The following is a 13,695-nucleotide window of genomic DNA, read 5'->3' as shown; positions in this document are numbered from 1 at the left end:
CTCTTTGTTTATTTGGGACACATAATCAGGGCAGGAGACTGTTACAGAATACTTTCTAACCTACATCAGTTGTGTGCACTTGAGTGTCTGTTAGATGCAACACTGTTTTTAAATAGCATCAGTTGTGTATGTTTGTGTTGAAAAAGCAAGGATTTTTGTTACTGATAGTTGGTGAAAAATAAGCAGTAAGACCATTCAGAATTGTTTTCCTCACTGTGGTTTCAAGCATTCAGGCTTGGAGATCCCAGAACTGGCCTGGAGTGAAAATAAAATGATTTCGCTTCTTCAGCAAGTTAGGGACTATGAAGAATTTGAAGGTATTGGCAATCATCTGAATGTTACAATGAAAATGAAGATTTGGAGGACGCAATCATCAACAGAATTGTATGATGACAGTCCATTATCTGCACTAGGTGTCTCTGCTGATTTTGTTCATTTACAGTCAAAAGAACGTGATGCTGATTAATTCCTTCACTGGTAAGTATTAAGAGCAAATACAGTTTTGTAGAACTGAGGTAGTATTGGTAGTGTTCTACTTTGTTGTGTATTTCACTTTAATACATAAATTGTTACTCAGTTTGTGCTTTTATATTTTTTTAAATATTTTCATAATATTTTCAACTGTGGCTAACTGGGCCAAAATGTACTAGACCCATGAGTCCCAATTAACCAGAATCCACTGTAATTACCAAAGGAGAAAGATCTTGATTATTGATCTTATCTGTGCCACTCATAATATTATTTTCTTCTATAAGATCATCCCTCAGCCTCCTTTACTAGAGGGAAAACAAGCCTATCCCATCCCTCCCTATAACTAAACAAACTGCAGTGTGGATGAGGACCTGATTCAACAATCAACCTCATAATTTAGAATTTACATAATCTGGTATTTAGTGAATGTGACAGCACTTTCCTGGAACTTGTCTCTGAAAAATCAAGCTTCTCTATATCCCAAATATAGCACTGAGTAATGAGATAAGTGCAAAGAAATAGCTTGATATCGATTTCAATATGATCATGTATGATCATGTACCACTAATTCATTCATGGGGTCAAGCTGCTGCTTGCTGGTTCAACAACATTAATTGGCCTAAACCAAGCAGCTTGTTATATTATTACTTAGGCTTCAAGTTCACACATAGGCCAGACAAGATAAGAACACCTAATTTTCTTGCAAAATATAAACTGCTGGAAAAACTAAACGGGTCAAGTAGGATCTGTGGAGGCAAAGGGATCGTTTCAGTTTCAGATCCTGCATCGGGACTGAAAGTGGACAGGGACAACAGCCAGTATAAAGAAATGAGAGGGGGTAGTAAGACAAAGGCTGGTATAGATAACATATTAAGTACAGATGACCTGCATATGGAGACAGTTGGGAGAGGGAGAGGGGAGTGTGTTGAGAAAGAAGCTGGTATGTGGTCAGTGAGAACACACATGGGAGAGAAAAAATTAGGTACATGGAATAGGTGGCTGAGTGGAGATGGAGGTTAGATCTTGCTTGGTAGTTGATAGCTGGAACCAGATATGAGAAAGATGATGGCCTGATGGAACCAAGTGGAGGTGGGGAAGGTATAGTAAAGGTGGACCAAGAGAGAAGATACCCAAGTGGACAGGTACATGAGTGATTGTTGATTGAACCAGGTGAGGGACAGTCTTGAAAATGAAGAGGAGAGGAATGGAAAGGGTGAACAAAGGGAGAGAGAATTTGATTTCCTTCCCTGAAGGACAAAGTGATCTGAATAGATTTTATGCTGTCACCACAGCTGATCATTTTAATTCTAGCTTTTAATTAAAGTTTCCTGCCTAACATAATTATCCTGGAATTCAAATGTCCAGACCTTTGGATTCTAATCCAGTACTTTATCACATACGATACCCAAGTCCTTCATTCCCTTATTTTTAGTAAAAAGCTATCAATTTTTGATCTAAATGTAATCATTGAGCAATCGCATGATCCCTGAGGGAGAAAATTTCAAGCGGAAAGTAAATTCCCCATATTTTGGTGGTAAGGGGTGGACTTTTCCCCCCGAGGACTTTACGACCACGACCGGATTCTCCAGCCTTAAGAAATAGCCTCTCAGTCTATATTCTGTTTGCTCCTTTCAGCCTTGTATATTTCCTCAGAATCACACCCTTTCTATTAAATTCCACTGAGCATTGAACAATCTAAATCAGCTTCAAAGAATAACTCATCCTCCCAAGAGTGAACACTACACATCAACTCCAAGATAGGTTGTGAGAATGGAGATCAGACCTGATCAAAGTGCGGTATAGTTACAAAATTGTTTCCTTATAATTGTAGTCTAACACTGTGGAATGATTAGCAAACTTATCCTTTCCTTTCATAACTACTTGCTTCACCTGAATGTTTGTTATTATATATTTTCTCTCTAATTCAATCCTTTTGTAGTAGCACTGTAGGATGCTCTTAAAATTAAAGAATTCATTAATCCATCAGACATTGTTTGTCTATTTCTATTGAAAGAAAAGTAAAGGCAATGTTCTGATTCCAGTCTATTGCCCAGTTTACCTTCCAGAGCAAAACAGCAAGCAGCAGGAAAATGAGTATTCCAACAAACAGACTAATAGCGATGATCCATCCCACGACATAACCACGAGGTTCCAGATTATGCAATGCTTCAAACACCACCTAATCAAAAAGAAATCTTCAAGTTAACCAATCAGGTTCACGGTTACCAATATTAACAATGGAATCACATGCACATCTCTCGCAATCCAATGTATCTTATAGGAGCCATGTTTCTGTTCTCTAACTCCTTTGTATTCGGTGTTGCGTGTTTATTATGGTAACTAGTCACATCAGTGGGGGAGGTGGTAAAAGCAAGGGGAATAAGTTACGTATTCTTGCTTATCTTGTGTGGCACTTTGTAGGTTTGGACAGGCGGAGGTCAGATCTTTGCTGACTACTTAATATCAATGAACCATGCTTAGCTTACATTTGGATATGCCCAAGTTCATCGCTTCATGATTGTATGTTTGCTAGTTGCTAACAAAGGACCGAATAAAGGACATGACATAATTTCCCTGGAGCTGACCATGCAAATATAACAACCCTGTGGCGGTTGAAAGCTAGCAGCAACTGTTCTGCCTTGATTTTGGATTCGTTTTACGGCCAGATTTTATCACCAAAGATTTGTCCAGCAGTCTCACAATGGTTAATAATTTACATATTTTCTCTTTATTTAATATTCCCATTGTCATAATAATAACAATAATGGAAGGGTGACTCTCTAAGACCACTATGGTTTTGTCTAACTTTAAACCTGCTCTCTAATTTACTGAATCAGATGAAAACAGAGCATCAGATTAGAGACAACCAAACAAATTATACCTTGACACACCATCTATAGATGGATGATTTAAAATTATACGCTTCTTCATCAGTAAAGTTAAAGCATTTTATTCAAATAGTAGAACTATTCTCTAAAGATACGAACATGAACTTTGGACTAGATAATTGCAGTACATTAAGCATAGAGAAAAGTGCAATAGAGCTAGTAGAATACAAACCAGGGCAACAGGATACAATACAACTGATGGATGAATATGAATCATACAAGTATCTGGGATTTCAACAGGCAAAGAAAACAGATCATAGTGTGATAAAGGGGAAAGCTTCAACAGAATTTACTTCAAGGCTTAAGAATATTGCCAGAGTTCAATAGTAAAAATATAACAAAAGCAATAAACACTTTTTCTCTACCCATATTATTATATTCTATTTGCATAATATTTTGGTTAGAAACAGAAAGAAAATTAAAAACCAAAATGCAGGTTTTAGAAAACAGTACGTACACTCGAACACACTTAGACTAACACCACCTAGGACAGAAGGAGGAAAAGGAATAACAGACATAAAGAGTTTACACAACATTTTCATCAAAGAAAACATGATTCAGCATTCCACACGAGCATTTGCTATTCTGATAAGGAGTACACACTACTGAAATGAAATGAAAGAACAACTTGGAAAAATGAAGAAGTGATCACTACTGAAAAGAAAGTTATTGAATGAAAGAGAATGACCCTCCATGGAAGACATCCCTACAATCTGAGCAAACTAGATGTCAAATGCCGAGCTCAGTGTTGAAAATTTCTTCCTTGTGGCAATACAGGACCAGGTGGTTAACACAAAAAAATTATCAAAAATACAAAATAAAAAACCAACAAATTCAAGATGATAAATGCAGAAAATGCCACGAGAATCCAGAAACAATCCAACACATTACAAGATCCTGCAGCAGTTTAACTCAATCTGATTACTTAACAGGTACAATCAAGTGGCAAACATCATTTACCAAAATCTTGCTTTAAAATACAAACTCATAAAAGACACCATTCCTTATGATAAATACAAGCCTGATCCAGTTTTAGAGTCAGGGTCCTACAAATCATACTATGACCAATCCATAATTACACATAGGACAAGGCATAATAACCGTTCAGATATAACAATACAGGATAAACAAGCACTTAATAGATATAGCCATTCCATACACATATAACATACAGAAATCAATAAGTGAAAAACACCAGAAATATCCATAACTAAAAGAGGAAGTTAAAAGACTATGGAGCATGAACAGGATATACATTGTCCCAGTAGTAATATCTACAACTGGTATCATCCCAAAGTCACTACATAATAGCATTAAACAATTAGATCTTCACAGCAATATTTATGTAAATCTCCAGAAAACCACAATACTATACAGTATTAGAATATTCTGAAAGTTCCTAGCAATTGAGAAATGAATGTGTTTGGCTATGCCTGTATCTCATGTTTTACCAGCTTAAGCTGAGAAAAAAAACAACAAAAACAATAAATTCCATTGCAAAATAAATGATTACCTGTGCATTAGACTTACACAATATGCAGTAGAAATATAAATGACCTAATATCGTTATGATCTTCTACTTTATCGTTCACCTGTACTGCACTTTCTCTGCAATTGCTACACACTTGTTCTATATCAGGGGTCCCCAACCTTTTTCGCACTGCGGACCAGTTTCACATTGACAATATTCTTGCAGACCGGCCGACCGGGGAAGTGGGGGGTGGTGGTAGGGTTGCCAACGGACAAAGAGTAGCAGTCAAATACACTGCGTTTACCCCGAGAAAGACTACAATGACCATGAAGCCTTGCGCGGGCACCAGTGCGCATGCGTGTATGATTTTTTTTCTACAAACCGTTTTTGATGATTCTGTGCGGGGAGGGGTGTTAATCACGACCGGAATATAGGTGATAAGTGGCTAATACACTCAATTTCCTTTCTGAAACGGTTTATCTAACGAATTTAATATTAACCGCACAGCACATATTTTCCTCGCATGAATATAGTGATAAGTCAATTATCAGTGGAAGACAGAAGAGCTTGAAGTAAGTGTTGAACAAACTTCCAGTAGAAGTGGTAGAGGTAGGGTCAATATTATCATTTAAAGAAAAATTGGATAGGTATATGGACAGGAAAGGAATGGAGGGTTATGGGCTGAGTGCAGGTCGGTGGGACTAGGTGAAAGTAGCGTTTGGCACGGACTAGAAGGGCAAAGATGGCCTGTTTCCGTGCTGTAATTGTTGTATGGTTATATAAGTCAATAGCATCATAACATTTTAAGTAATGTTTGGATATTAAACACACAGCACATATTTTTCCCGTATGAACATATAAAATCATTGCAACACACCAATATCGCTGAATCGGTGGGAGCCCTGGGCTTGTTTCCCTGCAACAAGACAGTCCTATCGAGGGGTGACGGGAGACAGCGATAGTCGAAGAGGGTTCCTTATGTCCAGTCTATTCCGCAATTTAGTTTTCGTTGCATTCATTGCAGAGATATGTTGGAAATGGAAGCAATGTTTTCAGTGCTTTCGTGGCTATCTCAGGATTTTTAGCCTTGACTTTGATCCAGAATGCCGGCAGAGATGTTACGTCAAACATACTTTTCAGCCCGCCGTCATTCACAAGCTCAAGGAGTTGATCTCCTTCCTGCGCTGACATGGATGACGCGTGGGTAATGACCTCGCGTGCATTCAAGCTCAACAGTGGCCATGACAGAAAATGAGGAAAGGTGCAGCTGACTCATATCACCAAATCATATCGCTTCCTCGTGGCCCGGTACCAGTCCACGGCCCGGTGGTTGGGGACCGCTGTTCTATATTGTTATTACTTTACCTTGTTCCACCTCAATGGATTGTGTAATGATATGATCAGGGTGGCGGTTTGGAGATAGGTCTCTACCTCCACTAGCCTCCAGGTTACCTTTGGGCAAGGTGTGGCACCTGCTTAGCTCCCCGATCAGGGTCATGTGAAGCCATGGGAGCAGGAGGTGGATGGTCATATGGGCAGCTGGTGCATATCTCAATTCCTGGTTATATGACCTCTGACATCAGGCAGACAATCTCTGAAGCATATTGATAATGGCTTGTAAAGACACTGCCAGAAGGTGGCAATGTCAAACCACCTCTGTACAAAAATGATGATGATGAATGATTTGGTCTGTATGAACAATAAGCAAGTCAAACTTTTCACTGTCTCTCAATACATGTGATAATAAAAAAACAATTCCAATTCTGCTGCAGTGCCAAACAATGAAGAAAAAGTCTAACTCTCTTACCTATTACCTGATGAATCACCATAGACAACAGTCAGTAGTAATCCAGATCTTAAGAGGACCAGTCTAACACCTGTCTTATTTAATTGCTTCAGAACTTGTTACATTGTTGCAAATGGAAGGTTTTTCAAAATAAGTGGAACTGCAGCCGAGAGCTGCTCCAAATTATCTTCGAGAAAATGGAAGTGTATTGTCTTTATAAGACCATAAGATATTGGAGCAAAATTAGGCCATTTGGTCCATTGAGTCTGTTCTGACACTTAATCATGGCTGATCGAATTTTCCTCTCAGCCCCAATCTTCTGCCTTCACCCCATACCCGTTCATACCCTGACTAATCAACATCAAGAATCTATCAAACTCTGCCTTAAGTATTGGCCTCCACAGCTGCCTGTGGCAAAGAATTCCACAGATCCACTGCTCTCTGGCTAAAGAAATTCCTCATCTCCATTCTAAAAGGACAGACCTCTATTCTGAGGCTATGTCCTCTGGTCTTAGGCTTCCCACCATAGGATACATCCTCTCCACATCGACTTTTTCAAGACCCTTTACCATTCGATCAGTTTCAATGAGGTCAGAATCAAAATGAGAATCAGGTTTATTATCACCAGCATGTGTCATGGAATTTGTTAACTTAGCAGAGCAGTTCAATGCAATACAAAACATACAAGAAAAAATCAATTACAGTATATGTATATTGAACGGATTAAAAATCGTGCAAGAACAGAAATAATATATATTTTAAAAGTGAGTTAGTGTTCACAGGTTCAATGTCCATTTAGGAATTGGACGGCAGAGGGGAAGAAGCTGTTTCTGAATCACTGAGTGTGTGCCTTCAGGCTTCTGTACCTCCTACCTAATGGTAACAGTGAGTAAAGAGCATGCCCTGGGTGCTGGGATCTTTAATAGTTGCTGCTGCCATTTTGAGACACCGCTCCTTGAAGATGCCCTGGGTACTTTGTAAGCTAGAAACCCTCTACAGCTTCTTTCGGTCCTGTGCAGTAGCCCCCCACCACCCCCCCCCATACCAGACAGTGATGCAGCCTGTCAGAATGCTCTCCATGGTACATCTATATAAATTTTTGAGTGTTTTTGTTGACATACCAAATCTCTGCAAACTCCTAATGAAGTATAGTCATGGTCTTGATTTTTTTATAACTGTATCAATATGTTGGGACCAGGTTAGGTCCTCAGAGATCTTGACACCCGGGAACTTGAAACTGCTCACTCTCTCCACTTCTGATCCCTCAACGAGGATTGATACGTGTTCCTTCGTCTTACCCTTCCTGAAGTCCACAATCAGCTCTTTCATCTTACTGACATTGAGTGCCAGGTTGTTGTTGCAATACCACTCCACTAGTTAGTATAGTTACATGAAAGTACACCCTTTCATCTCCATCTGAGAGTCTATCAAGAATGGTTGTATCATCTGCAAATTTATATATGATGATATTTGAGCTATGCCTAGCCCCACAGTCATGGGTATAGACAGAGTACAGCAGTGGGCTAAGCACACACCCCTGAGGTGCACCAGTGTTGATTGTCAGCGAGGAGGAGATATTATCACTAACCTGCACAGATTGTGGTCTTCTGGTTATGAAGTCGAGGATCCAATTGCAGAGGGAGGTACAGAGGCCCAGGTTCTGTAACTTATCAATCAGGATTGTGGGAATGATGGTGTTAAATGCTGAGCTATAGTAAATGAACAGCATTTCATTGGTGACATCGGTGTTTGTATTGTCCAGGTGGTGTAAGGCCATGTGAAGAGCCATTGAGATTGTGTCTGCCATTGTCCTATTGTGGTGATAGGCAAATTGCAGTGGGTCCAGGTCCTTGCTAAGACAGGAGTTCAGTCTAGTCATGACCAACCTCTCAAAGTATTTCATCACTGTAGATGTGAGTGCTGCTGGGTGATAGTCATTAAGGCAGCTCACATTATTCTTCTTAGGCACTGGTATAATTGTTGCCTTTTTGAAGCAAGTGGGAATTTCTGCCCGTAGCAGTGAGAGGTTGAAAATATCCTTGAATACTCCCGGCAGTTAGTTGGCACAAGTGTTCACAGCTTTATCAGGTACTCCATCAGGGTCTTCCGCCATGCGAGGGTTCACACTCTTTAAAGACAGCCTAACATCGGCCTCTGAGACAGAGGTCACCCCTCGTTCTTCTGAATTCCAGTGAATACAGGCCCAGATCCATCAAAAACTCTTCATATGACATGCGATTCAATCCTGGAATCATTTTTTGTGAACCTCCTTTGAACCCTCTCTAGTTTCAATACATTATATACTAGTCCTGTTGAAATAAATGCTGACATTGCATTTGCCTTCCTCACTACAGGTTCAACCTGCAAATTAACTTTTAGGGAATCCTGCACAAGGACTCCCAAGTCCCTTTGCGCCTCAGTTTTTCTGTTGTTTTCTCTCCATTCTGAAAATAGTTAACCCTTTCTACCGAAGTGCATGACCATACACTTCCCAACACTGTATCCATCTGCCATTTCTTTGCCCATTCTCCTAACCTAAGTCCTTCTGTAGCCTCTCTGCTTCCTCAAAACTACCTGCCCCTCCACCTATCTTGATTTCATCCGCAAAGTTTGCAACAAAGCCATCAATTCCATCATCCAAATCATTAACATATATAACATAAAAAGAATCGGTCCCAACACAGACCCCCATGGAACACCATTAATCACTGGCAGCCAGTCAGAAAAGGCTCCCTTTATTCCCACTCTTTGCCTCCTGCCAGTCAGCCACTGCTTTATCCATGCTAAATCTTTCCTGTAATACCATAGGCTCGTAGTTTGTTAAGCAGCCTCGTGTTGCACCTTGTCAAAGGCCTTCTGAAAATTCAAGTACTCAGCATCAACCGATTTTCCTTTGTCTATCCTCTTGTTATTTCTTCAAAGATTTCCAACAGATTTGTCAGGCAAGATTTTCCCTTGAGGAAACCAAACTGACTACAGTATGCTTTATCATGTGCCTCCAAGTACTCTGAGACCTCATCCTTAATAATCAACTCCAACATCCTCCTAACCACTGAGGTCAGACTAACTGGCCTATAGTTTCCTTTCTTCCGCCTCTCTCCCTTCTTGAAGAGTGAAGTACATTTGCAATTTTCCAGAATCTAGTGATTCTTGAAAGATCATTACTAATGTCTCCAGAAAATCATCATCCTCCTCTTTCAGAACCCTGAGGTGTACACCATCTGGTCCAGGTGACCTCTCTACCTTCAGACCTTTCAGTTTCCCAAACACCTTCTCTCTAGTAATGGTACCTTCACACACTTCATGACACCTGACACCTGGACCTTCCACAGTACTGCTAGTATCTTTCACAGTGAAGACTGACACAAAATACTTATTAAGTTCATCTGCCAGTTCCTTGCCCCCTTCCTCCATTACTGCCTCTTCAGCATCACTTTTCAGCAGTCCAATATCCACTCTAGCTTACTTTCATATTCCATCTTTACCTTTTTAGTTGCTTCATAATCCTCTAACTTCCACTAATTTTTGCTCTATTAAATGCCCTCCCTTTGGTATTTATGTTGGTTTTGACTTCTCTTGTTAGCCACAGTTGCGTCATCTTGCATTTAGAATACTTCTTCCTCTTTGGGATGTATATATCCTGTGCCTTCCGAATTGCTTCCAGAAATTCCAGCCATCGCTGCTTTGCTGTCATCCCTGCCAGTGTTCATTTCCAGTCAATTCTGGCCAACTCCTCTCTCATGCCTCTGTAATTCCCCTTACTCCACTGTAATACTGACACATCTGACTTTAGTTTCTTCTTCTCAAATTTCAGGGTGAATTCGATCATATTATGATTACTTCCCCTAAGTGACCAGCCCACTGTTCCACTTCTTTATCCAATTCATTTACAAAAATCACAAACAGCAGGGGTCCCAGAATAGACCTCTGCAAAACACCACTAGTCAGTAAGCTCCAGGCAGAGTACTCCCTGTCTACTACCATCATCTATCTTCTATGGGCAAGCCAATTCAGTTCTCAGATAGCCAAGTTTCCCTGGATCTCATGCCTCCTGACCCTCCAACTGAGCCTACCATGGGGAAACTTACCAACCGCCTAACTAAAACCATATACACCATATCCACTGCTCTACCTTCATCAATGTGCTTTGTCACATTCTTAAAGAATCCACTCAGGCTTACGAGGCATGCCTTGCCCTTCATAAAGGCATCCTGACTATGCTACTCCAAATATTCTGAAATCCTGACTCTAAGAATCCTCTCTAACAATTTGCTCTCCACTGAAATAAGTCTCACTGGTGTAAATTGGTCAAGTAGGTCCTCCATGAGGACCACCACCTTGTCATAGTTTGGAGGTTTGTGTGTTTTCAATGACCACGGTGTCATGTTGGCTGGAGCCAGGGCTTTAAGCTTTAGCTCTTGGCAGGGTCACCCATGCCAAATAGGTCAAAGGGTAGAGGCCAGACTAAGAGTAGTCCAGTGGTCCTCCAGGTTTGAGGGTTCAGCTCAGGGCTAATAAATCCTGACTGGTAAAACAAAATCAGTGAAACGATCTCCCAGTCTCTTCTACTGTAAAGATGAAGCCACACTCAGGTTGGAGGAACAACACCTTGTACTCTGTCTGGGTAGCCTCCAACCTGATGGCATGAACATTGACTTCTCTAACTTCCGTTAATGCCCCACCTCCCCCTCATACCCCATCCGTTTTTTATATAATTTTTTTTTCTCTATCTCTTCTTTTTCTCCCTCTGTCCCTCTCACTATACTCCTTGCCCATCCTCTGGGCTTCCGCCTCCCTCTTTCTTTCTCCCTAGACCTCCTGTTCCATGATCTTCTCACATCCCTTTTGCCAAACAACTTTCCAGCTTTTAGCTCCCTCCTGTCTTCTCCTATCATTTCGGATCTCCCCCTCCCCCTCCCATTTTCAAATCTCTTACTATATCTTCCTTCAGTTAGTCCTGACGAAGGGTCTCGGCCTGAAACGTTGATTGTACCTCTTCCTATAGATGCTGCCTGGCCTGCTGCGTTCACCAGCAAATTTTATGTGTGTTGCTTGAAATTCCAGCATTTGCAGATTTCCTCGTGTTTGCGAAAATTTAATTCCGTGGCTTTTCTTATATTCCTGCAAAAAGCCTGCTGAATATTCGCAATTACTTATAATTTTCAGTTTGTCATGATAGATCATTGCTAGTTTCATGATCAGCATGCCATTAAGTAGCATATATTCACTCCAGCTCTAATGAATCCACTCTTTTACTACACATTCAAGATCTTCATTTTTCACTTTATACAGTGTTTTTCTATTTTTCAGTTCATTACGTATGTGAAGTCACTTCTCAGAATTGTCTATGATGTGCAGAGACCTGTGCATCACCTGGGAACCTTCTCAGTGCCTTGTGGAAATTTCTATTTGTGTCATCATTTCAGCGCTCAAAAAAATTTTGGATCTCAGAGGTTTACAGAGGGAGGGGTACTCATCCTGTTTATGACCCCGATAGTTTTCTAATGGTTCATGCCTACAAAGAAAAGATGATCCTAATCATGTCAGAGCACACATTGTTGGTCTAGTTTGGGAATGGCAAAAGGAGTAAGACAGTCTCCAGACTGCTGCTGAAGCAATTTAGTGCCACATCAAATATTGCAGTCATTTTTCACATGTTGGTTCAGTGTATAATTTAGGGAGACTTCCTAAAACCTTGAAAACCATGACAACTGCACGTCTGTAAAACTGCCCAGATGTGGCCCTTGACAGATCTTTAACACTCTACTAATTCTGGAAACACTGGCCATTTAGTCTCATTCTACAGCCCTCAATTTTTTTATTTTTCCTGTAAGCTGTGGATTCTGTTTCTATCACTAGTTCTGGTCGGATATCACATTTAAATATATATTTTAACCATTTTAAGAAGGCAAACATTGGTGGTGTTTATCATCTGTTTATATGAATACTCTTTTGTGAGTACTTGTTTAGACAACTTAGCCGATGACATCAGTGTACAACAGGAATCACAAAGAGGTGGGTTCCCTTTCCTGAAGGAAATTAATGGTTCTGTACAACACCCAAAATAACACATCCTAATGTCTCCCCTAATCCTATCATCTGGTCACTGATTCATCAACTAGTGGAAATATACTCTTACAATTTAAAATCCCAAATATTTTTATCAGTTTGCCTCTTAAGCCTTCTTCCGATAATGGAAGATAATTTATCTAGTTGCCTCTCATAAGTAAATCTTCTTATCTCTAGTTTCAACCTAGTGATTTAATCCTCTAGAAATAAATGGTCAAAAAGTTGATGCAGATTATTGGAGGGATAGTAAATTAATTAATATCTTAGAAAATAACCATACTGCTTCCTACATTTGTTTAAATCTTTTTAACAATGTACTTTAATACTCCATTCTGTCTGCTGCTTCACCAGCGAGTGGGTGTGTTGACAGCCGCAGACCTCTGACTTCTAATTTCCACATAGGAGTTGTGCAGGCTTCCTGCACAAGAAAGGTCACCTATAATTTATCCTGGAGCTCTCAAGCTCAGGGATATATTAGGAGTCACATTTATGATCAACAAGTATGACTCATATGGCAATCTCATTTGAACATAAATTTTTAAACCTCTAATGCAGAGCATGCTTCTAATAAAGAACGTATGCTGTGGGGTGGTTGGAATAGCTTGCACTTTTCACTTTCCCCTTGAGCATGCTGAACTCAACAATCTCAACTTTCATTATTTAGTGCTTTCAGTGCAATAATACAACATTAAAAGGCTTTTCTCAGTGGCTTTACCAGGTATGGTTCCGAGTCACATGAAAATATATTAGGATGGCTGACTGAAAGCTTGTTCAAGGAGCCAGGAGGATTAAGGGAGGAAGACAGAGAGAAGGAAAGGCCGAGGAAGGAAATTCTGGAGTTTAGGGCTCAGGCATCTGAAACCAATTGCTAATCGTGGATGTGCAAGAAGTCTGAATTAGAAGAGAGCTGAGATCCCGGAGGGGTCTGGGTTTTGTGGAGTGGCTGGAAGGTAAGGAGAGGTAGGGATTGAGGCTATAAAATAATTTTAACACAAGTTAAGTATTTTAAA

General features: G+C 40.2%; 1 protein-coding gene across 1 annotated transcript in view; it reads right to left on the bottom strand.

Annotated features, from left to right (window-relative positions):
• The window catches only part of itga9 (integrin, alpha 9), a 422,554-nt gene that overhangs the window by 11,566 nt on the left and 397,293 nt on the right, over positions 1-13,695 (bottom strand). Inside the window, exon 27 of the mRNA XM_072263117.1 lies at positions 2,531-2,650. Coding sequence (XP_072119218.1) covers positions 2,531-2,650 — 120 coding nt within the window. The remainder of the gene's footprint in view (positions 1-2,530; positions 2,651-13,695) is intronic.

The sequence above is a fragment of the Mobula birostris genome, chromosome 1 (assembly GCF_030028105.1).
Source record: "Mobula birostris isolate sMobBir1 chromosome 1, sMobBir1.hap1, whole genome shotgun sequence".
NCBI lineage: Eukaryota > Metazoa > Chordata > Chondrichthyes > Myliobatiformes > Myliobatidae > Mobula > Mobula birostris.
Note: the sequence above shows the minus strand (reverse complement) of the source record. Positions and strands in the feature narration are given on the sequence as shown.